The following is a 24,224-nucleotide window of genomic DNA, read 5'->3' on the forward strand; positions in this document are numbered from 1 at the left end:
GGGATTTTTGATATCTCGAACGGTGTTGCCATGGCGAGGCGACAAATTTATGGCGAATTCAGAGAAACAGGAAGTGTCTAATATCTAAAGCAAAAAATGTCTTATCGGGATGAAACGCAGTGTGTATGTTCGGCCAAGGATTCCGATCGCATCGATGTGCCTATTGTGAGTCTCGGGTATAGCGCCACCAACAGGCACCAGGAAGTGTGGCAGTCACAAAAGGTGGATTTTTTGACAGTTCCATGCAATGTTCTTTTAAATACTCCTCCTAGGATTTTCATGCGATTGACACCGAAAGTGGTCAACATGATGCTGAGGCATTGTAGATGATAAATTGCGAAGGGATTTTTGATATCTCGAACGCTGCTCCCATGGCAACACGTCAAACTTACTTTCATTTTCAGGGATATTTAAGCACTTGGCATGCACTTTGGGTGCCTTAACATGCTCGAAAACACCGGAAATTTGGCACAGACCTCAAAGTCGTTGGCCATTAGGACCGGGCAAAGGCTGGAACACGGGCGTGGCAGTAGGGCTCTGTAGTGCCCTCTGTAATTAAAAAAAAACATTGGTGCACAAATCGGGCAAACATGTAGGCACATGTACGAGAGTTGGTACGTATATAGATCCCATTGACCCGAACAACTTTCACAATCAAACCTATTAGCTCCGCCCAACAGTAAGTCGGCCATTTTGGATGGTTTCAAAAATGCATACGGTGAACTTTTGAATACTCCTTCTAGGATATTCATGGGATTGACCCAAACTTTACTTTTATTTCAGGCATATTTAGGGCTCTTGGCGTGCTTAGATTAATCTAAAAGTTGGCACACACATCAGAGTTGTCGGCTGTTAAGTGTGGACAAAAAGGTGAGATAAAGGCGTGTCTCTTAAGTGGCTCACTAGCGCCCCCGTTTATCTAAAATGTGGGGTTTCTTTTACCTACAGTCCCCAAATGGGTCAGTAACAACATAAAATAGTCCACCGATATTTACCCACTTGATGCACTTGCCCACCGTGCATCGTTTTCTCGGAGGCACCGTGTAGCGGTAAATAAACGTGCGAGGGCCCGCCATCGCTGCTTGCAGCTATATTTGTAATTGCGTTACTTGATTGAAAAAAATACTTTGTTACATGCTCGTTACTGCTAAAAGTAGTGGAGTTACAGTTACAGTTACTTTGTAACGCGTTACTCCCATCACTGATAGTCACTTATGATGCCAATAGTCAGTTATGGTCATAGCGCCACCAGCTGGTAACAGGAAGTAACATGTTTACAATGATAATGCAATGTTGGATTTGTCCCAAACTTCACATGATTGATAAGAGTCCTGGACTGAACACATCTACGTGCCAATATTTACATGTAGTCACTCATACTCGCTCACTCTCTCTCTCTCTCTCTCTCTCTCTCATGCGATCTTACACGATGCTACCTCGCTGTCATTTGTAATTAGCAACAGGAAATGTGGCACATTATACGACACTTTTAAATGGTTCACCTATGTTTACATGCTTAAATGCCTATTTACTACTGTTCCCTTTAATTCTTATGCCACGGCGTGGCGGTGTCATGTGTGCGAGGGCCCTTCCATCACTGCTTGCAGTTTTAATTAACATATATATTTTTAACACAATAGCGATTTTGTCCCTGCTCCATGCCTCTCTCATCTAGGAGGGGTCCTTGAAAAACGTTAAGGACCCCTGGTCTAAAATATATTCTATGCCCTGTAACAGCAGTATGAGTTATAGCTGCAATCATTGCCGCTGTCTCTCAATCCTCCTTTTCTGGATTGTAGCCGTGCCCTGGGTAGCAGGTGTACATTACACATTGGATGAGAACTGGTCCTCCCAGCTAAGCTTGGTTGTCTTCTCACAAGGGGTTTTATTTTCTTCAAAGGAGTTTTTTCTCCCAAGATTTTATGAACCCATTGACTGCTGCCGACCTGTAGGCTTGCTTATTGGGAGACTGCTGATAATATCTAAACTTAGAACTTTTGTTTATAGCTAGTTTCAGTAGTAACAACATAAACAAGTGGCTGTCGTGGTCCGCACGTAACTTCCGGTAAACTCCGCTAAAAATAAACAACAACAAAGTTCTTTAAACATACTTTATTTATATAACAAGCAAAAAAACAACACATAGATTAGGAAACCAAAACATTTGTAATTTTCAACGAGGCATTTGTTCAAGAGATCAGTTTAGCAACTAGTCAGACCATAAAAAAAAAACGAAACCAGAAGTAAAGTTCAGATCCAGATGTGTATCGCCTCAGCGCATGTGCGTCTAATGAAACCGTCTATACATTATACTGCTTTCATTTATATGGTTTAATTTTTACAATTGTTGTTGTTGATCATTTTACTGTGATAGTATCTTAACATTCTGTAGTAAATACGCCAGTTTGAAATTTGAGTATTACATTCTACACTGTTTTACATGTAACAAAAATGAATAGATAAGATTGACCTATAGCAGGTTGTGTGATATTCTGTCAAATACTGTTTATAACGCAGGGTGTGCTTGGTTTTTCCAAAGTGTGTTTTACTTACTGGGGACCACTGACTTCTATCTATTAGATATGTTTTTTTTATATGTTATGTACTGGATTCTTTGGTGTAATACATTGTACTATCATGAATTTTACCAACGTAATATGACATGTGCTTAACTACAAGTTTTTGCTTAGTCTCAGCTGCTTTTTGTTTGCTTACTTGGCGATTTTTTTCTTTGCTGTAAATTAAAATTTGTTTTTGCACAATATGGAATGGAAATGGTCTTTACAATGACACATTAATCATAAAGAGCATTTGTAAATAATGACACAATGTGCACAATAAATATTGCATAACTGGTTCATTAAGAAGCCTTTAATTCTTTCTTGATTACACATCAAACGCATTCTTAATATACACATGTTCAAACCCTGTCTTACCTCTTGTAAACTGTGATGTTTTGATTGTCCTCACACAAGACAACAACAGACTCGTGCAGATCTGACCACTTGTATAATACTTTAATGGTTACTTTAATTCAGTCATGCATGGATTGTATGGAATCAGATATAGAAGATCAAGATATATTTAGATAATCAAGATTCAATTAAATGAAAGGCATAGAGAGACATACAATAATACATTAAATGTAGTGTTATTGTTCATGCAGTACAATATATAAGACAAGTATGCTTTAAAGAAGAATACTGTATAAGGTTAATACTGGATATAATAACACTGTCTCTACTTCTGCTCCATTCAAAACATTCACAATGATAGGTGAAAGTCAAAGACTATGGGCCTCATTTATAAAGTGTGCGTACGGAAAAATCCATGGCAAAGTGCTTAGCGACATGTCAGGGTCTGAGCAGACGTACTCACTTTTGCTTGTCTGATTCCTGCAGGTTTTTGGAAATGTAAGCCATTCTTGCTGCCCAAAACAGATTTAAAGATTGACAGGTGCTCTTTTATTTGTCAATGACATTAATTAGGCATCGCTTAAAGGTGGAAACTTGCAACTGTTCAGCTGCGCACAAATTCAAGCTCATTTGTGATTTATAGATGTCACTTCTTAAAGTGAAGGGTACATGTTTTCTATACGTACATTTGTTTTATTAATCACATGTGCGCGCTTTTGACAAATTATCGTAAGATCAAATATAGGGCGTTTTATAAATGAGGCCCTAACACTGGACTTTTTGGGAATAAGTCTATAATCCATAGTCTTCAGTGTTAAGTATACTTCTTGCTGAAATTTTAATTTATGCTTATGGAAGATGCTTTCATACAAAGCGACTTGCAGTGCATTACAAGGTATACATTTTTTTAAATCAGTATGTGTGTTACCTAGATTCAAACCCATGACCTTTTTTGCTGCTAATTCAATGCTCTACTATTGAGCTATACTGGAGCACAATAATATCGGCTGAGGCAAGCATATTTAAACGTGGCATGCATGTGGTAGTCTACTTGAAGCTCACTGTACATTTCTACCAATGATGATCAAACAGCAATCTATAACCCATCAGTCAGTCATATTACGTTGAAACATAGACAGTCACATATGAAGTACATTACACATTAAAGCTGTCACCTGTTCAGTCTCCATTACTTAAAACATTTGTATATTTGCTAAATGTAGTATCTCTAGCCGATAATGTGAATCATGCTTCAGATAAGAGAGCAGCCAATCTCCCTTACGACTGAAATTATTTCCAAACAGATTCAGTTCTCTCAGATGTGATGAGTTTTCTATCAGAGCTTGGTACAGGGCAAAACAACCTTCATCTGTGATATTACAACCCCACAAACTGCAGAGAACAATGAAACATTTAGGATGGGACAACATTCAAAATTAAAAAGCAGCATTAGGGAATGATACTGTCTGTTAAATAAAATGCTCAAAATGTTGTTCATGTCAGTTCAGCAAACAAAGATTTAGGTCACACTGATTTAAAGTGCAATACAGACACCAAGACACCTTTGTAGTTAACTTTTTCTGAATTGGAGTAATGCAGAAAAACAGACCTGTCAGAAATGTCTTTGATGTAACACTCCCCAAGCACAGGCAAATAAATGTATACCTTATACATACAGATATTTATTTAACGCTAAAGCCGCGTTTCACACTTTACCACTTCATTAGCACATTTTACAGGGAACTGTGCTGTTTATTTCTAGATGTTCTGTAAAGTTTGTGTAAGGCTATGTTTACATCATGGGCGTAGATTTAGGGTGGGACGCTAGGGACATGTCCTTACCAATATTCAGGGAAGACTGAATTGTCCCTAGCAATAATTTCGACCAAACAATTAATCTGTATTTATATATAACCACTGATGTCCGTCTTATTCTTGTTTTTTCTATTTTTTACTTATTATATATTTTTTTCAGGAATCATTTAAATTAGTTTAGAAATCTTTTGCAATCCCGTTCTGTAAAAATAACGCTCTATGTGGTACACAAACAGTTAACAGCTTTCGTTCTCTACAATGCCCGCCCCCGTAACTCACATCGCTAATATGATTGGCTTTGCATTTCTTTAGTCCCGCCTCTCTAACTCACATTGTTAATATGATTGGATTAGCATTTCTTTAGTCCCGCCTCTCTAACTCACTTTATGAAGGCTTGTCTTTACTCGCTACGTGTGATAGGATGGTTTCACTTTGTACAACGCGCCAAAGTTCACTCAACAAGACGCGCGTGATTATTTGGGCTACAGGTAAGTGAGGAAGAAAGTATTATTATACCCACTGTAACTGTTTCATGCACAAAATACGGAAGAAGTTGTGTCACATAATGTTTCAAGGACAGTGTTTTCACCAATACACGACAATCCCATGTTAACCTGAGGAGTTGCAAACTTGTGTCAACCTTTTATGGGGTGGCAAGGTTATTTAGGGGGTCCCTAATCCATGAAAGAAAATAACCCCAACATGGTAAAAACATGAATTCATGTCATGATTGCTGAATACTTAAATTACTGCACTGTGGTGATTACTTGCACAGATGTAGACATAATGTAAGGTTGCATTTTAAACTTTTTCACACTGATTAACTGTCTGTTAATGAAAAGAAGATATAATATGAACTACAGAAACGTTAATAAACGTTGTTCAGGAAACAGCATGATATACATACCTACTTCAACACTGGGATTTTTTGGCAAAATTAAATTAAGAATTAAATATTAATTGCATATTCTTCATTGTTATAAAGTAAATATGGATTCATATATGATACAATGTGATTTTTTTTGACAAATACTTCAACAGTTACTGTTTATTAGGCTCTAGGACATAACGAATTGTTTATTATAGTACATTCAATTTGGGATGGCACCGGGGGTGGCGAGTCAGATGTCACTGAGTAAAGTGCATACTGAGTTGTCTGTTGTTTATGTCAAGTAAACGGTGATAAACAGTTTTTGCAATGCAACCATTTCATTTATGTCCCCACCAATGCCAGGATCAAACCTACGCCCTTGGTTTACATTAATGCGTTTATGCTTTAAAACGCGTTACTTTTGCTACGTTTACGCCTTTCATCTACACTACATCACCGTTTTCTACCCTCATAAACGGATTTGTTCGCAAACGCTGAAGACCCTGTTTTAGTTTGAGAACTCAGACGTTGCTCTGAGTGTAAATGAACTTAGACGGAGTCTTATGTAAACGAACAGCTGATGTTAACGTGACACCGCATCATTTTCAAAGTAAAAATTATTTTATTCATGTAAATGTTGGTTTGCAACGGAGGTTCTGCCAAAAATAGTAAACATCTACCAACCAGCTATTATAAACACTATATCGGATTGTTTTAACATGTATCCTTATAGATAATGTCTGTTTTATATTAATGTTTGAGTATTGTTGGGTTTAATGTGTTTATGTTTTGTTTAAATTTAGTTAGCTTACGAAAGATAGACTGTAATTTTAAACGCCATATTGGCAAAGGCCAATATGAAGGGAGAATTGTAATGGGTCAGACATTATTTTCCAGTTTAATGTAAGTTTTGTTTGCTACTTTAAAATGAATTTCGTTTCAGATCATTTGTCTCTCAATTTTTATCGATGTTTTGTTGATAAGTTTTGTGAATATAAATTAATAAAAACAATAAACTCAACGTCATTAATATAATGCTCGTTTAGGCGCTTGCGCTTTTAGCTATTTGTGTGTTGCTAGCGGAGGAAGTGCACGGACCTCGCGCACTTTTAAAAATTAATGCAATAAGCATTTCTGGTAGGCTAAAGCAATACTTCACTTCTTACTATATGTTTGATTGAAGTTTGCATTTGCTGAAATTTATTTTTGCTTCAAGTTCGCTACTGTTTAGAATGCTTTCTTTTTAAATCATAAAGACCTTTCTGTTTAGTTATAAAATCAAAATTAACCTATTAATCATATTAATATGTTGTAGGGGGAGCTAGAACAGTATAAGTGTTTATGTTTTGTTTAAATTTAGTTCGCTTACGAAAGATAGACTGTAATTTTAAACGCAATATAGGCGTTGTAAAGGCCAATATGAATAGAGAATTGTAATGGGTCAGACATTATTTTCCAGTTTAATGTAAGTTTTGTTTGCTACTTTAAAATGAATTTCGTTTCAGATAATCTGTCTCTTAATTTTAATCAATGTTTTGTTGATAAGTTTTGTGAATATAAATTAATAAAAACAATAAACTCAACGTCATTAATATGATGCTCGTTTAGGCGCTTGCGCTTTTAGCTATTTGTGTGTTGCTAGCGGAGGACGTGCATGGACCTCGCACACTTTTAAAAATGAATGCAATAAGGATTTCTGGTAGGCTAAAGCAATACTTCACCTCTTACTATGTTTGATTGAAGTTTGCATTTGCTGAAATTTCTTTTTGCTTCAAGTTCGCTACTGTTTAGTACTGTTCACTTGAATGCTTTCTTTTTAAATCATAAAGACCTTTCTGTTTAGTTATAAAATCAAAATTAACCTATTAATCATATTAATATGTTGTAGGGGGGAAATAGAACAGTATAAGACTTTCCCAAACACATTTTTATAGGTTCAAAAATAGTGTCTGTTATAGTTGCCAGCAAAGGACCCAGGTATGAATTTTTGTCAATATCGCACAGCCCTGGGCTGAGTAAACGTGCAAAGGTAAGCTATTATTGGAGTAATAAGTTATTTTACACTTATATGCGCATGCCCAGTTACGTGATTGGTCATGTTTCATGCGTTTATGGTGGTGTATAGTGTGGATCAAGATTCTTTTTAAAATGCCAGTATAAACGAGGATCGTTTTCATTTTAAAATGCCGTTTTAAAACGCAAATGCTCTAAAGTAAATGTCACAAGGTGACGATCTTTTTTTTCTTCTTTGGGGCGGAACCAAAATTATGGAAGTTTGGTTCCGCCCGGAAGTGTTTCCGCCCGGACCAGAAAAAACGAACACCGGACTTCCGGTAAGTGCCGCAAGCGGGAAAATCGGCGAATTCGATGCACCTGTGCCTAGTTAGGAACAGCGGTTGGCGATTGGAGGATATGCCAAGCAAGGCAGTACTTAAGGCCAAGTTTATTCACAGTTTAGGAAGCTTTTTGGTGTGTGTTGAAGCGCTGTGTTGTGGCCGTTTGGCGCGCTGCTGTTGGCTGTCTAAACTCTCTCTCTCTCTCAGGCTGAAACCGTATGGTTGTGGAAGACATCGCGAACCTTAAAGGTTGAGAAGTGAACGGAGTACATTCAAACGGAGACAAAGGAAGAGGGGATTGAAAACGGCATTGATGTGAGTACCAAGGTCAAGTTGAAAGCATCCTGTATATTTACCTGGCTTTATGTTGGATTCCTCCAGGAGAAGGAGGGCGGCCCTACCCCTAGCATAGCGTGGTGGGTGAGCCGAAGGAATATTTATTGAAGCAGTCACGACGACGACATCACTAGCTGGGCCGCATATTTCATCGCCAGATCCGAACCCAAGCGAAGTGAAGGAAGACGGGCGTCCTTTTTGTACACTGAGCGTGGTGGGTGAGTCCTTGTGCTGTGAACACCTTTAATTTTGACGTGGTGCTGTATATTTGCTGTGGGTTGCTGTGTGTGTCCTGTCAGATAAACCCCCGCCTTCACGCACTTCGTTGAGGAAGGACAAAGAGGCTGCTGGTCCTAGCCTAGCCCCGTACAACATATGTTGTGAGCGTGCTTCAGATCTCGGGAAATAGCACGGTGCCTTGGGACGATCTTTTCCGTCTGGACATCAGGCGGATGTGAAGTGTGGCAGTAAGGAGCTGAAGAAACAGCAGAGGTGTGAGTACGATTTGGGGCCATTACCATTGATACTTTCGCTTGCATGAATATTGTTATTGCAGAGAGAGAGGTGAAGGAATTCCATCGTCCCGTGGCCTCTACAAAGGGGCGCCCCGGTCCAGAGTTCGAACGCCTGACGGCAGCGAAGAGAGGGAAGCGCTCGGCCCGGTGAGACGTTGAGAAATCCCACCCCTCTGCCACCATAGAGTAGTCGAGAGGGTTCGCCCCCGACGCAAAGTAGAAACTACTTACTCCATCAGACGCCTCGCAAAGTACTGTACGTCCGCCACTGCTGCCAGTTGTAGAGATCAACCTCCTAAGCCGTCGATTCATAAGGGCGGAGCACGCACTGTACCCGTCGATCTGTGAGGAACACTTTGAAGAGAGAGATCGAGTAGAACCTGTACTTGCAGTACGCCGAGTCCAGCCAAGAGGTGAGAGCCCTTTTAAAGCAAATTAACTGTGTTCTTATGCCCCAGTCGATACCTGTGGAGAGAAAAGGAGAGAGTGAATCATCGGAGGAGAAACCGAGAAAACCTGTACTTACGGTACGCCGAGTCCAGCCAAGAGGTGAGAGCCATCTAAAGCAGAGTAACTGTGTTCTTATGCCCCAGTCGATACCTGTGGAGAGAAAAGGAGAGAGAGTGAATAATCTGAGGAGAAACCGAGGAAACCTGTACTTACGGTACGCCGAGTCCAGCCAAGAGGTGAGAGCCATCCAACGCAGAGTAACTGTGCTTTTGTGTCTCAGCCGATACCTGTGGAGAGAAGAGGAGAGAGGGTGAATAATTTGAGGAGAGAGTTGAGGAAACCTGTACTTACTGTACGCTGAGTTCGGCCGAGAGGTGAGCCCCATCCAAGTCGAACTAACTGTGTCTTTCCGTCCCAGTGGCTACCTGTGGAGAGATAGAGGAAATTAGTGAGTGACACGACAAGAGCTGTGCAAGTACGAAGAAAAGTCTCCCCCAGAGAGATTCAGGTACGCAACCAGAATAGTAACCCCCCACACTCATAAGGCTTTTTGATTTTGCCTCCAGGAGGAAGAAGGAGCGCGCCACGGATAATAAAATCCAGGCCGGAGCCTGAGGCCCACGCCCCGGACCCCCGTTGCCCCCCGTCATCTCCCGGCTGAGGCCCATCTGGAGGGCAGAGCCAGAATTTAGTTTTAATTTCCCTTTCCCCATTTCCCCAGTACATTTTAGATATTTATTTAATAAAGATTATTTTATACTTACTTGTTCTCGTGTTGTTTGGTCATTGGGTTGGTTTTGGGGACCTCCTCGAGGTGGAAGTTGAGAAGGGGCGTGGCTTTAGCCATTAGTAGCCAGCCCCTGGGTGTGACATAAACATGGCCTAAGTTACATAGACGGGGTGCAAACTCATCAGGGGTGAAAAAGGTGACAAAGACACAAGCGTACATATATATTAGGTACACTTTATTAGGTACACCTGTCCATTTTAAATTTTTAATCAGCCAATCACATGGCAGCTAGGGATGTAACAGTATCAAAAATTCACGGTACGGTAGTATTTCGGAATGATGCCCACGGTATGGTAATTATTGAAGCATTTACCTGAAGAAAAAAACAAATGTATGGGAAAAACTGCCATCAGTGTTTATAAAACAAGACTGAACATTACAATGTACAAAGTGTAGTGTTGTGTACTGTAGTGTTTACAATTTTCATAAAAAGGACAATAATAAAATAAAAAAGTTTCAGTTTAGTTTGTCAACTTTAAACAACTCCCAAATAGTCAGGATTTAAGAATTGAGTCACTCCCTCAATTTACCTATTTTTTTTAAAATTATTATTATTATTAATGCTAATGCTTGGTACTCCTATGAAAGCAACAGTTGGGATTGTAGAATCAAGAAAAGATGATGGGTTTTAAGATGGGTAAATTACTGAAAACAAAAACAACACAGTAAAAATGAAAATAGCAGCTTAACGTTGCTTATCTTATTGTAGCTGGACCTAGAGCTGAGGTCAGCTCACTCAATACAGGGGTGCGTTTCCCAATCGGAAGTCTGCAGCCTCCATAGGTCGCATTTGTAGGCTGCATACGTCATGAAGACTGTCTTATTTAAGAATATTAACATTTTTCAAGTTGACTATTATTCTTATTTAATCGTATATTGTTGTTAACACGCTTATGACTTGCGAATGTAATACTCAGCTAACTTAAATACACCAGGCGTGTAATGACGGATGCAGCCTGCATATGCGACCTAAGAAGGCTGCCTACTAATTGAGAAACGGCATACACACTCCTCATTCACGGATTTACTCACTCGTTTTTTGTATGTCCATCACATTTTGCCCTTTCTCGTTTCTTGTCACAGCGAACGTGAACTTTTTCGACGCTTCAGATTTAAAATGTGCGTTTCTTTTGCTTCCGCCATTGTCGCTCCACTTGTAGAGAGGCACCAGACAGAGTGGTTTGCATGGGATTATGGGAATTGTACATGTAGTTCCCGCGTCCCTCCACTTGCTTCACTTGGCTGGAAAAAAACTACACGTGTTGCCCGGAAGACCTAACGTTTTACCATATCATGTGACCACGGTGGTACCAGGAAAATTTAATTCCGCAACACCACGAAATGTATAATACCGTTACACATAATGGCAGCAACTCAATGCATTTAGACATGTAGACATGATCAAGACGATCTGCTGAAGTTCAAACCGAGTGTCAGAATGGGGAAGAAAGGTGATTTAAGTGACTTTGAAAGTGGCATGGTTGGTGGAGTCAGACGGGCTGATCTGAGTATTTTAGAAACTGCTGATCTACTGGGATTTTCACACACAATTATCTTAAGGGTTTACAGAGAATGGTCCGAAAAAGAGAAAATATCCAGTGAGCGGCAGTTCTGTGGGCGCAAATGCCTTGTTGATGCCAAAGGTCAGAGAAGAATGGCCAGCCTGGTTCGAGCTGATAGAAAGGCAACAGTAACTCAAATAACCACTCGTTACAACTGAGATATACAGAAGAGCATCTCTGAATGTACAACACGTGGAACCTTGAGGCAGATGGGCTACAGCAGCAGAAGACCACACCGGGTGCCACTCTGACAGCTAAGAACAGGAAACAAAGGCTACAATTCACACAGGCTCACCAAAATTAGACAATAGAAGACTGGAAAAACGTTGCCTGGTCTGATGAGTCTTAATTTCTGCTTTGAGATTCAGATGGTAGAGTCAGAATTTGGCATCAACAACATGAAAGGATGGATCCATCAGTGTTTCCTCTAGGATTTTTTCCAGCTGTGGTGGCAGGGGGCGCCTATGATGATTATAAATGTACATTATTTTTTTATGTAGAATATAGGCTACAGTAAACTAACATGTATTTTTTATCATTTTCATGCTATCATTTACTTTTCCTTATATTTATAGTGTCACAAGTCGGAGCTGGCCACTAATGTAAATGAGCCACGCCCCTTTTTAACTTCCACCTCGAGGAGGTCCCCAAAGCCAACCCAATGACCAGACAACACAAGTGCACGTAAGTATAAAAAGTATACATTTTATTTAATTTAATTAAAATGAATATGGGGAAATGGGGAGGAGGGGGAGGATTTAAAATTAACACTCTTCGTTCTGCCCTCCAGGTGGGCCGTAGTCGGAAGAGTAAGGGGGGGAGATGGGGTCAGGTGTCCGGGATCCAAGACACTGCGGGGGGTGTGAGACTCAGGTTCCTCCACCTGGTTTTATAATCCCGTGGCGCCCTCCTCTTCCTCCTGGAGGCAGAATGGAAATGGACAAGATAAGTGCTGGGTCAATAAGCTTCTTTTTGTAAACGTACCCTTCCTTTGATCGGAACCGTAACTTTCCAATACGTGATGTTGTGGCTAGCTTCGTAGCTGTTCCTTAAATCACGAGTATCTCCCTTCTCTCTCTCCACAGACTACTGCCAGAGACACACAAGATCAGTTACTCATACGACTGGATTTTTCTCTCACCTCTCCAGCTGGGAACGCCGTACGGTAAGTACGGTGCAGGTAAGGTTTCACTTGTTCTCTTTTTTCCACAGGCGGCTAGCTCTCCAGCGTGGGACGGCATACAGTAAGTATGGTACAGGTAAGGTTTTCGTTTTCTCTCTCTCTCTGCACAGGCTGCTGGCTGGGGCACAAAAGACACGTTATCTCCACAACTGAAGTTTCTCTCACCTCTCCAGCGTGGGACGGCATACAGTAAGTATGATACAGATAAGGTTTCGCTTTCTCTCTCTCTGCACAGGCTGCTTGCTGGGGCACAAAAGACACGTTATCTCCACAACTGAAGTTTCTCTCACCTCTCCAGCGTGGGACGGCATACAGTAAGTATGGTACAGGTAGGGATTCGCTTTCTCTCTCCTACACAGGCTGCTGGCTGGGGCACAAAAGACACATTATCTCCACAACTGAAGTTTCTCTCACCTCTCCAGTGTGGGACGGCATACAGTAAGTATGGTACAGGTAGGGATTCGCTTTCTCTCTCCTACACAGGCTGCTGGCTGGGACACAAAAGATCGATTAGATACACAGCTGAAACCTCTCTCACTTCTCCAGCTTTGGGACGGCGTACAGTATGTACAGTATAGGTAAGATCTCCCAACACTCGTGATCAATCGACAGTCAGTTTATACATGCATTTCATTTGGGTTAGTAGAATGGTGGACTTACAGTGACCGGGTTTTCACAACTCGCCCAAAGCCTCGAGACGATGTGGTGATGATGGTTTCCGGGAAAAAAATCCTCGTGATGGCTGCTGCTACTGCGGAGGGCACAATATCACTCTGTCACACCGAGCCGAGCGCTGCCCTCTTCTCTCCACTTCCTCGACTATAGAGCACTGGACAGGGGCGCCCCTTTGAAGGGGCTTCGGGACAGGTGAGATCTAACTCCGCCTCGCTCCACAACAGCAGATATTATGAATAGGTATACACAAGCAAGCATTAATCGTTGGTTGTACTCACACAGTCTCCAGCGGTCAAATGCTTCACCACCACTCTACAGAACAACCCAGATCCACAAGATGTCCGCCGATTTTCACCACGGTAAGTATTTACACTCGGGGCTCGCCCACAGCATATGTCAGACAATATAACAACTGGTACTGGCAGCCTTTTCGTTCTCCCACGACGAAGGGGTGGGGGCGGGGTTTTCTCTGACAATACACACACAGCAAAGACACTGCACCACTTCAAAGTGTAATTTTTCACAGTAAACACAGACTCACCCACCACACTCAAGTGAACACTTAGGACGCCCCGTCTTCCTCCACTTCACCAGGGCCTACTAGGCGTTGTTAAGCACAGTCCAGTCAACGTATGCGTCGCTCTAGTAGCCAAACTTGTCCTCTTCGGGCTCTCCCACCACACTGTTACGTGGTAGGGCCGTCTCCCTTTTCTGGAGTCGTCCACTACACAATAGGTTAGTATACAATGTGTCCAAAATCAATATTGCATACTCACAGGCATCATATAATCCTCTCTGATGCTCTTCCCTTCGACACACACGCACAGGCCAGTATTCCCAGCTTCACACGATGAGGCGTTTACTTCCTATGGCAATGTTTACACAATGATTGCAATAGCTTCCAAGCTCTTCATGTAAACAATCACTCACGCTAACTCCGATCTTCTTTTGATTCTATTTCAGTTCCCAGCGTTTTCCGGTCGTCTCCCAGCGACTACGATCTGCTTCGTCCCACACAGCCACGCCAACTACAGCCTGCAAGGATACCAGCCACAACAAGTGCACAACAACAGCACCAAAACTCGACCCCAACTATGTTTTTAGATGCTCCTTTATACTGCCTTCTTCCTCGTTTCATCCAATCCCCAGGCGCTGATGTTAATCAGACGCACCTGTGTTGAATCAGCTGATTTTCGTCTCGCGGTGTCTACCGGAAGTTCCGGTGTTCGTATTCTCCCGTCCAGGTGGAAACACTTCCGGGCGGAACCGAACCCTCCTAATTTTGGTTCTGCCCCTGGAAAGATCGTCACCGTGTGACATCAGCATACTGCTTTTCTATGTTTGATCTAAACTGTATTTTCTTAAAAAATATTTTTATAGCTTCATACGGATCTTTCATTGTAGTTTTAACGTAGTGTGCAAGTTCGTGCTCATGTTTAGCGTTACAGAGCTGTTGCAAAGTCACGCACAGTCCTGTTTGATAATCCGCACCGCTGTGATTGACAGAACACCTGACCCGACATCAGCAGCAATTTATTCCAGCATTCCACACCCAGCCTGTTTGACATAAAGAGCCCGACCCGGTCACACCGCAAATCGCGCAGCTAAATATAAACCTTTAACGTTCTTCAGACAGAGCTTAAACACAAATAAGCCAATTTAAAAACTGCTACCTATCGGAATCGAGTCGAATTTTGGTCTTGGATGTTAGACCTGCAGTTTAGCCTACTCTTGCTTATTGAGTCCCGACCTGCATCTACAACGCAAATGACACGTTAATATTATTACACCCGTTACATCAAATATTATGCCGTTCACCTGCGGGTACCCTGATCCCACTGTCTGAAAACAGATGAAACCGTCTCACCGTCTGCCTCAAGTTTTTATTACCAACGTCCATCTCTTCCAGGGGAATAATGTAAGTTTCCTTCCAAACAGATTTGACTATTAATGTCTTGCAGTCGCATTTAAGTAGTATTCAGTGTTTAGCCTTTTGTTTTTGAACAAACATCTTATCATTTAATGTGAAACTTTGTGAGGGTCGATCTAAAGCACAGAAGACGCGCTGCGTTTATATTCTGAATAACTAATGGCCTGATAAGTTGATAATATGAGTACAGTGATTCCAAATGAATGTCCAAAAAACTTGTAATATGTTAAATTGAAAGTTTAATCATGTCTTTTCTCGCAGCCCACCGCTGCGTCCGTGTATATGCGCATGTGAAAAGCATACGTGTGATAACCTTGCAACTTAAATTAATTAAACTTAATTTATTGCCATACAGATAAAAGTAAAATAACATTCAAAACTAATTTTTTTTTTATTTGTGTAAACTCACAATAAGGAGAAAACCTTGTGCTTCTTTAAAATCATTAAAAACATGACGTGCTTTCTGCTGCTTTGGTTTAACAGCGCGTCACAAAAAAAGAACAGCTCAAATACTTTAATTGTCAATCTGATAATTATAACATATTTCTTGTAGGCTTATTTATTTTATTATTATTTCTCAAAACAGAGACGTAGCCTAATCATCATCTGTTGATTTAAATCTATTTGTGCATGAAACTAAACCCATGGGGGAAATGATGATATTTTAGGAGATTTATTTATTATAAATGAGTGAACATCGCGAATCCAGAAAGGAATTTATTTCTTTAAAACAGCCAGTCTGGCAGGGCGGACATTTCGGTAGCTTTATTTATTTTGCGAGCTGCCGCCGTGGGTTTTGTCTAGAAGGGATACAGAAAATGCTGAAAAGTTTAGAATTAGATTTGGAGGTAGGATTTTTAGGATGAAAACAGCGGCTCTGGCTAAATGAGATACAAATACATCCTACAATCCTGTGAAATTTTGTGTTGGGTTTGGGTGAAGGATTAGGATAAAACAGTGCTCATCCGGCGAGATTTCGTTTGCTGTATCCCTTCTATACACAACTGCAGGCGTGGCGGGGATGTTTTAGGCGTGGCGGCCCGCCACGGTTGAATGTATATAGCAGAAACACTGATCCATCCTGCCTTGTATCAATGGTTCAGACTGGTGGTGGTGGTGTAATGGTGTGTGGGATATTTTCTTTTTCTTGGCACACATTGGGCCCATTAGAACCAATTGAGCACTGTGTATTGTTTCTGACCATGTTCATTACTTTATGACCACAGTGTACCCATCCTCTGATGGCTACTTCCAGCATGATAACGTGCCATGTCATAAAGCACAAATCATCTCAGACTGGTTTCTTGAACATGACAATGAGTTCACTGTATTCAAATGGCCTCCACAGTCATCAGATCTTAACCCAATGGCGCATCTTTGGGATGTGGTGGAACGGGAGCTTCGTGCCCTGTATGTGCAGCTGACAAATCTGCAGCAACTGCGTAATGTTATCATGTCAATATGGACCAAAATCTCTGAGGAATGTTTCCAGTACCTTGTTAAATCTGTGCCACGAAGCATTAGGGCAGTTCTGAAGGCAAAAGGGGGTCCAACCCGGTACTAGTAAGGTGTACCTAATAAAGCGGCCAGTGAGTGTATATATATATACAGTCTTGTTCAAAATAATAGCAGTACAATGTGACTAACCAGAATAATCAAGGTTTTTAGTATATTTTTTTATTGCTACGTGGCAAACAAGTTACCAGTAGGTTCAGTAGATTCTCAGAAAACAAATGAGACCCAGCATTCATGATATGCACGCTCTTAAGGCTGTGCAATTGGGCAATTAGTTGAATTAGTTGAAAGGGGTGTGTTCAAAAAAATAGCAGTGTGGCATTCAATCACTGAGGTCATCAATTTTGTGAAGAAACAGGTGTGCATCAGGTGGCCCCTATTTAAGGATAAAGCCAACACTTGTTGAACATGCATTTGAAAGCTGAGGAAAATGGGTCGTTCAAGACATTGTTCAGAAGAACAGCGTACTTTGATTAAAAAGTTGATTTGAGAGGGGAAAACCTATAAAGAGGTGCAAAAAATGATAGGCTGTTCAGCTAAAATGATCTCCAATGCCTTAAAATGGAGAGCAAAACCAGAGAGACGTGGAAGAAAACGGAAGACAACCATCAAAATGGATAGAAGAATAACCAGAATGGCAAAGGCTCAGCCAATGATCACCTCCAGGATGATCAAAGACAGTCTGGAGTTACCTGTAAGTACTGTGACAGTTAGAAGACGTCTGTGTGAAGCTAATCTATTTTCAAGAATCCCCCGCAAAGTCCCTCTGTTAAAAAAAAGGCATGTGCAGAAGAGGTTACAATTTGCCAAAGAACACATCAACTGGCCTAAAGAGAAATGGAGGAACATTTTGTGGACTGATGAGAGTAAAATTGTTCTTTTTGGGTCCAAGGGCCACAGGCAGTTTGTGAGACGACCCCCAAACTCTGAATTCAAGCCACAGTACACAGTGAAGACAGTGAAGCATGGAGGTGCAAGCATCATGATATGGGCATGTTTGTCCTACTATGGTGTTGGGCCTATTTATCGCATACCAGGGATCATGGATCAGTTTGCATATGTTAAAATACTTGAAGAGGTCATGTTGCCCTATGCTGAAGAGGACATGCCCTTGAAATGGTTGTTTCAACAAGACAATAACCCAAAACACACTAGTAAACGGGCAAAGTCTTTGTTCCAAACCAACAAAATTAATGTTATGGAGTGGCCAGCAGGGCCGTGCACAGACATTTTGAGGGGCAGTGGCCCAAACCAAAAAGGGGGCACGGGGGCCACAATTTATATGGTTTTAACAATATGATGTGTTATAGATTAGTATCAAATAATATAAGTGATTTTAATGGAAAATAGACTTTATAACAAGATTTAGAGTGTGACAAAACTTCTTAATATTCTATATGATTTACATGCTGAAGCTTGCAATTTTGAACAGCTTTTGCAGCCTCCCTTCCAACTTTGTCTTTTTTTAAAAAAAAAAACATTGTTTTTTATTTTTTGTTGACAAAGTGTGCCAACAACAGCAAATTTGTTGTTATTTATATCAGATCTCATCGGGTTACATGTTAGACAATCACTGTAATTCTAAAAATGTTTGCCAAGTTGTTAGCACTTTAAGAAGACAGAGAGCAAATCATCCACAGAAATACAAAAACATAGGAAAGCGGAGAGATGTCATCCATATTTTTATTTTTGCTGCTTGTTTTCTCATGGTCTCGAGATAACAAAAGTTGTTTTCTCGCTATCCAGACATAATAATCCAAATGCCATAATGTAATTTCCTGTCCATAATATTTCATTTATTTTGAAGTGGACTGCTGATGCATATAAGTTGGGGTCTTCGCCGTTACCACGCGTAGCTAATTGTCGATAGACTTACTAAATAAATAAAGTTTGATGTTCGTGAATTTAGGGACCATCTCTAAAGTGCACTGTACACGTTTCTATCTTCAATAGTATTTAACAGTTTATTTGAATAAATATAAAACATCTAAAAAAGTGTGCATTATAGTTGACAACCAACACAGTTGGTTTTGTGACTGTTTGTTGACTTTAAGTTATTCCATTTTAATGCTGTTTAAAGAAGAAACGTATATGGAGTACTTTAAAGACGGTCCCTAAATTCACCGCGCTATCAAATGGTCAATTATTGGCAAATCTGTTTCATCTTGAGCGAATCCCTGATCTAAGTAAAATCTAATTTGTTCATCCATGCTCATTTAGTTAAATATGCTTTTGCTGTCTAAAAATTATGTTCTATTGAGTACACGTAAGCTTTAATCACATCACAAGAATACAACTTTTGTTATGACGAGATCACGAGAAAACAAGCAAGCAAAAATAAATATAGAACACGACCTCTCGCCTTCAAACTACCAAATTACTAATTGAGCAGCTCAACAACTGAGGTAATGTAATGAATCTACCTGTTAATACAACAAACTGTCGTCTCCGCCCTTCAAAGAGTGGACACAGAATGTGAGAGATGCTGCGGAGCGGGCGGGAAATCACGAAGTGGATTACCAGAAACAGTGGATCTTTAGACGAGCGGTTACAGGACACTTTGACTGGGGTTGGCGAGAGGGGCACCTCAGCCGATTAGGGCAGAAGGGCAGTTGCTCTAGCCACCGGGCCACCCCCCTGTGCACGGCCCTGGTGGACAGCCCAATCTCCAGACCTTAATCCAATTGAGAATTTGTGGGGTGATATCAAAAATGCTGTTTCTGAAGTAAAACCAAGAAATGTGAATGAATTGTGGAATGTTGTTAAAGAATCATGGAGTGGAATAACAGCTGAGAGGTGCCACAAGTTGGTTGACTCCATGCCACACAGATGTCAAGCAGTTTTTAAAAAAACTGTGGTCATACAACTAAAAATTAGTTTAGTGATTCACAGGATTGCTAAATCCCAGAAAAAAAATGTTTGTACAAAATAGTTTTGAGTTTGTACAGTCAAAGGTAGACACTGCTGTTTTTTTGAACACACCCCTTTCGACTGGTTGCCCAATTGCACAGCCTTGGGAGCGTGCATGTCATGGGTGCTGGGTCTTGTTTGTTTTCTGGGAGTCTGCTGAACCTACTGGTGACTTGTTTGCCACGTAGCAGTAAAGGGTGTGCTGAGGGCCTTGATTGTTCTGGTTGGTCACATTGTACTGCTATTATTTTGAACAAGACTGTATATATATACATACATGCATACATACATACAGTCTTGTTCAAAATAATAGCAGTACAATGTGACTAACCAGAATAATCAAGGTTTTTAGTATATTTTTTATTGCTACGTGGCAAACAAGTTACCAGTAGGTTCAGTAGATTCTCAGAAAACAAACAAGACCCAGCATTCATGATATGCACGCTCTTAAGGCTGTGCAATTGGGCAATTAGTTGAAAGGGGTGTGTTCAAAAAAATAGCAGTGTCTACCTTTGACTGTACAAACTCAAAACTATTTTGTACAAACATTTTTTTTTCTGGGATTTAGCAATCCTGTGAATCACTAAACTAATATTTAGTTGTTTGACCACAGTTTTTTAAAACTGCTTGACATCTGTGTGGCATGGAGTCAACCAACTTGTGGCACCTCTCAGCTGTTATTCCACTCCATGATTCTTTAACAACATTCCACAATTCATTCACATTTCTTGGTTTTACAGCATTTTTGATATCACCCCACAAGTTCTCAATTGGATTAAGGTCTGGAGATTGGGCTGGCCACTCCATAAAATTAATTTTGTTGGTTTGGAACCAAGACTTTCCCCGTTTACTAGTGTGTTTTGGGTCATTGTCTTGTTGAAACAACCATTTCAAGGGCATGTCCTCTTCAGCATAGGGCAACATGACCTCTTCAAGTATTTTAACATATGCAAACTGATCCATGATCCCTGGTATGCGATAAATAGGCCATAGTAGGAGAAACATGCCCATATCATGATGCTTGCACCTCCATGCTTCACTGTCTTCGCTGTGTACTGTGGCTTGAATTCAGAGTTTGGGGGTCGCCTCACAAACTGCCTGTGGCCCTTGGACCCAAAAAGAACAATTTTACTCTCATCAGTCCACAAAATGTTCCTCCATTTCTCTTTAGGCCAGTTGATGTGTTCTTTGGCAAATTGTAACCTCTTCTGCACATGCCTTTTTTTTAACAGAGGGACTTTGCGGGGGATTCTTGAAAATAGATTAGCTTCACACAGACGTCTTCTAACTGTCACAGTACTTGCAGGTAACTCCAGACTGTCTTTGATCATCCTGGAGGTGATCATTGGCTGAGCCTTTGCCATTCTGGTTATTCTTCTATCCATTTTGATGGTTGTCTACCGTTTTCTTCCACGTCTCTCTGGTTTTGCTCTCCATTTTAAGGCATTGGAGATAATTTTAGCTGAACAGCCTATCATTTTTTGCACCTCTTTATAGGTTTTCCCCTCTCCAATCAACTTTTTAATCAAAGTACGCTGTTCTTCTAAACAATGTCTTGAACGACCCATTTTCTCAGCTTTCAAATGCATGTTCAACAAGTGTTGGCTTCATCCTTAAATAGGGGCCACCTGATTCACACCTGTTTCTTCACAAAATTGATGACCTCAGTGATTGAACGCCACACTGCTATTTTTTTGAACACACCCCTTTCAACTAATTGCCCAATTGCACAGTCTTAAGAGCGTGCATATCATGAATGCTGGGTCTTGTTTGTTTTCTGAGAATCTACTGAACCTACTGGTAACTTGTTTGCCACGTAGCAATAAAAAATATACTAAAAACCTTGATTATTCTGGTTAGTCACATTGTACTGCTATTATTTTGAACAAGACTGTACATATTATCATTTGTAATTAATGTATTTTTTGTAAATCTTATTAATTTTAGCATTTAACTTTGATTTTAGCATTTTAATTTAAATAAAATTTGAAACTGTTAGCATTACCCTGCTGAAAAAAACAGCATACCAGCATATGTTGTGTTTTGGTGCTGGTTTGCTAGGGAACACCAGCTAAACCAGCACCAGCATTAGCACCAGCTAAACCAGTACCAAAACAGCATTAGCACCAGCATCCCATGCTGATGTAGCAAATGGCTCGGAGTCAGATTGAGGCCATTTGGCGTCTGGATCGTAAACAGCCCTAAAATTGTGACTTTAGATAACCCTGTGTCCTGATAACACAATCACCCATATATCTACCACCTATCAGGGGTGTAAAATGGGCAACAATTAAAACAAATGCAGTCTTTAAAGGAGGTTCAAAGGAATTCCACCAGAGAAACGACGAATCGCCAGAGACACAGCAGGGGGCACAGACTATATGTCTGTGATGAAACCACATTTGAAGATCACAATGAGCTGTTTAAATGTGTATATATATGTTATATCCCTTTACTGCATGATCATGTATGTGTGATGTAACTTTGTGTCAAAACTTTAGTTAGATTTTGTTCACTGTAGCATGGTTCATATCTTAGGTATGAAATTATTATTCAACGTGATCTTAAACCCATGTCTTGTCTAGTATCAAATTAACCTACTCTTTATTTCCTAATCATTTCTATGTATCATATTACCATAAGCCGCATCAATGTCATTTAATATCGATTTGAAGAGTTATGGAAACAAACTTTTATCATTATGCAAGTACGCAAATGTGATGTCTGAAAGATCAAAGGCTTGTTTCCCCGCGCGATCGAACACTTCGCACATTGGTCATTCACCTAAAATGGGCTGGGCGCGTGAAAGGTCAAAACGGCCTATCGCCCAAGCCATCATTGCTCAATTGCTCTACCTCTCAATCGCTCAGTATCTCAGTCAGTGGCTTAGTTCACTCATGAGCGCTCAGTCACCCGGTTACTCGGGTAACCCGCCAGCGCAGTTTGGAAACTCGCTGAGACTCACCCAGAGTCCCTCGGATTCATCATCTTTTCTCTGAGCCCTGTCCTACTCTTCGGGACAGTCTTTCCTGCCTCTGCGCTAGAGTTCGGAAAACCACGCGGACCAATCCGCCCTACGAAACAACTTAACGGACTCCTTCATCTTACACGAACGCACCTGGACTCTCTCTCCTTGCTCGCACTGCGTGCAGCAGAAACTTCGCAACGCATCACAAAGAGCCAAATGCAAGTATAAACTCGTTTCACTCGCTGATGTTCAAGCTTTACCCCTTATGAAAATTAAGGCGATCCTTAGAGATTATCCGATGGTTTGTGCAGATGTTAAGCAATAGTGCTATTGCTAATCTTTTACTCTCTCTCTAGCTTTTTCAATCTTTTCTTTCTAATCTGTTTTATGTATTGTATGTGTGTATGTTTAGTTAGTCGTTATGTGTACTTCGTTTTATAGTTAATAAACCGGTTTTGCATTTTCAAAATTGAATTGTTTCTGTGTTCAATGCTCATGAAATTAAAGTCACTATTTCTGCCTTTTGATCCAGCTACAAGCTGCGAGTAGCACTGTATATCAGTGAGAAGGTTAATTTTAAAGGCCATGAAATTAACATTTCTTAGACGTTAATATACGATTATGGATATATGTCTTCGGTGGACGAACATATTAATTAATTGTTATTATTAATTCTGCTACGCCAGGTAAAACCTGATAAATTTGTATACTTAATTACAGTTAATTATACATTATATTCCCTTTTGAGCTAAAATCTAAGATTCCCTTGGGAATCCCCGTAGTGTTTCGATCGGAGGTTCATAGTGTTTCAAATAACGTTATTCCCCTCCTCCCGCTAATTCGCTACACTGGTCATACCAGCAAGACACAGCATGTGTTGTGTTTTGTTGCTGGTATGCTGGTGACCACCAGCTAAACCAGCATAGACCAGCATAATTCCCATGCTGGTTTGATGCTGGATTTTTCAGCAGGGTAGTAAATGCAACATCAATTACTAACATCAATTACTGTAATCACATAAACAAGAATTAATAAATGCTTATATACAATATAATGTTCATTTTTTTTTGTTCATAAAGCATTTACTAATGTGAACAAATACAACCTTTTTGTAAAGTCTTACAGAAATTTGTATGTATTATTATTATTTTTAGTAGTACACATTAACAAATAATTCAGGGTCAAGTACAAATGGTTGGAAGTACAAATCTTATTAAAGGTAGAAAAGTGATTTAGTTAAGAGCAGTGAGTGATTTTCTCTTAATGCTGTGTTTGACTAACACGAGTGAAAGACAGGAGTAAAATTAGGTAACTTCCCCTTTAAGACCGAAGTCCTGATCTAAAATACTCGTGCACTTTCTTTTTTAGCTGTTTACTTTCTCTTAAGCCCTAAATTGTTGTGTTTATGAGGACACTTGCACAAGCTGGGATTTTTTACGCATGTGTGTATTTA

The 24,224-nt window shown here is 40.4% G+C and overlaps 2 protein-coding genes across 2 annotated transcripts in view; one reads left to right on the plus strand and one right to left on the minus strand.

Annotated features, from left to right (window-relative positions):
• The window catches only part of LOC141361501 (interferon-induced protein 44-like), a 141,998-nt gene that overhangs the window by 40,456 nt on the left and 77,318 nt on the right, over nucleotides 1–24,224 (plus strand). The window lies entirely within an intron of this gene.
• The window catches only part of LOC141361533 (protein NLRC3-like), a 33,961-nt gene continuing 11,949 nt past the window's right edge, over nucleotides 2,213–24,224 (minus strand). The window contains exon 7 of the mRNA XM_073863017.1: nucleotides 2,213–4,307. Coding sequence (XP_073719118.1) covers nucleotides 4,109–4,307 — 199 coding nt within the window. The 3' untranslated portion in view covers nucleotides 2,213–4,108. The remainder of the gene's footprint in view (nucleotides 4,308–24,224) is intronic.

This window comes from Misgurnus anguillicaudatus, chromosome 24 (assembly GCF_027580225.2).
Source record: "Misgurnus anguillicaudatus chromosome 24, ASM2758022v2, whole genome shotgun sequence".
Classification (NCBI taxonomy): Eukaryota; Metazoa; Chordata; class Actinopteri; order Cypriniformes; family Cobitidae; genus Misgurnus; species Misgurnus anguillicaudatus.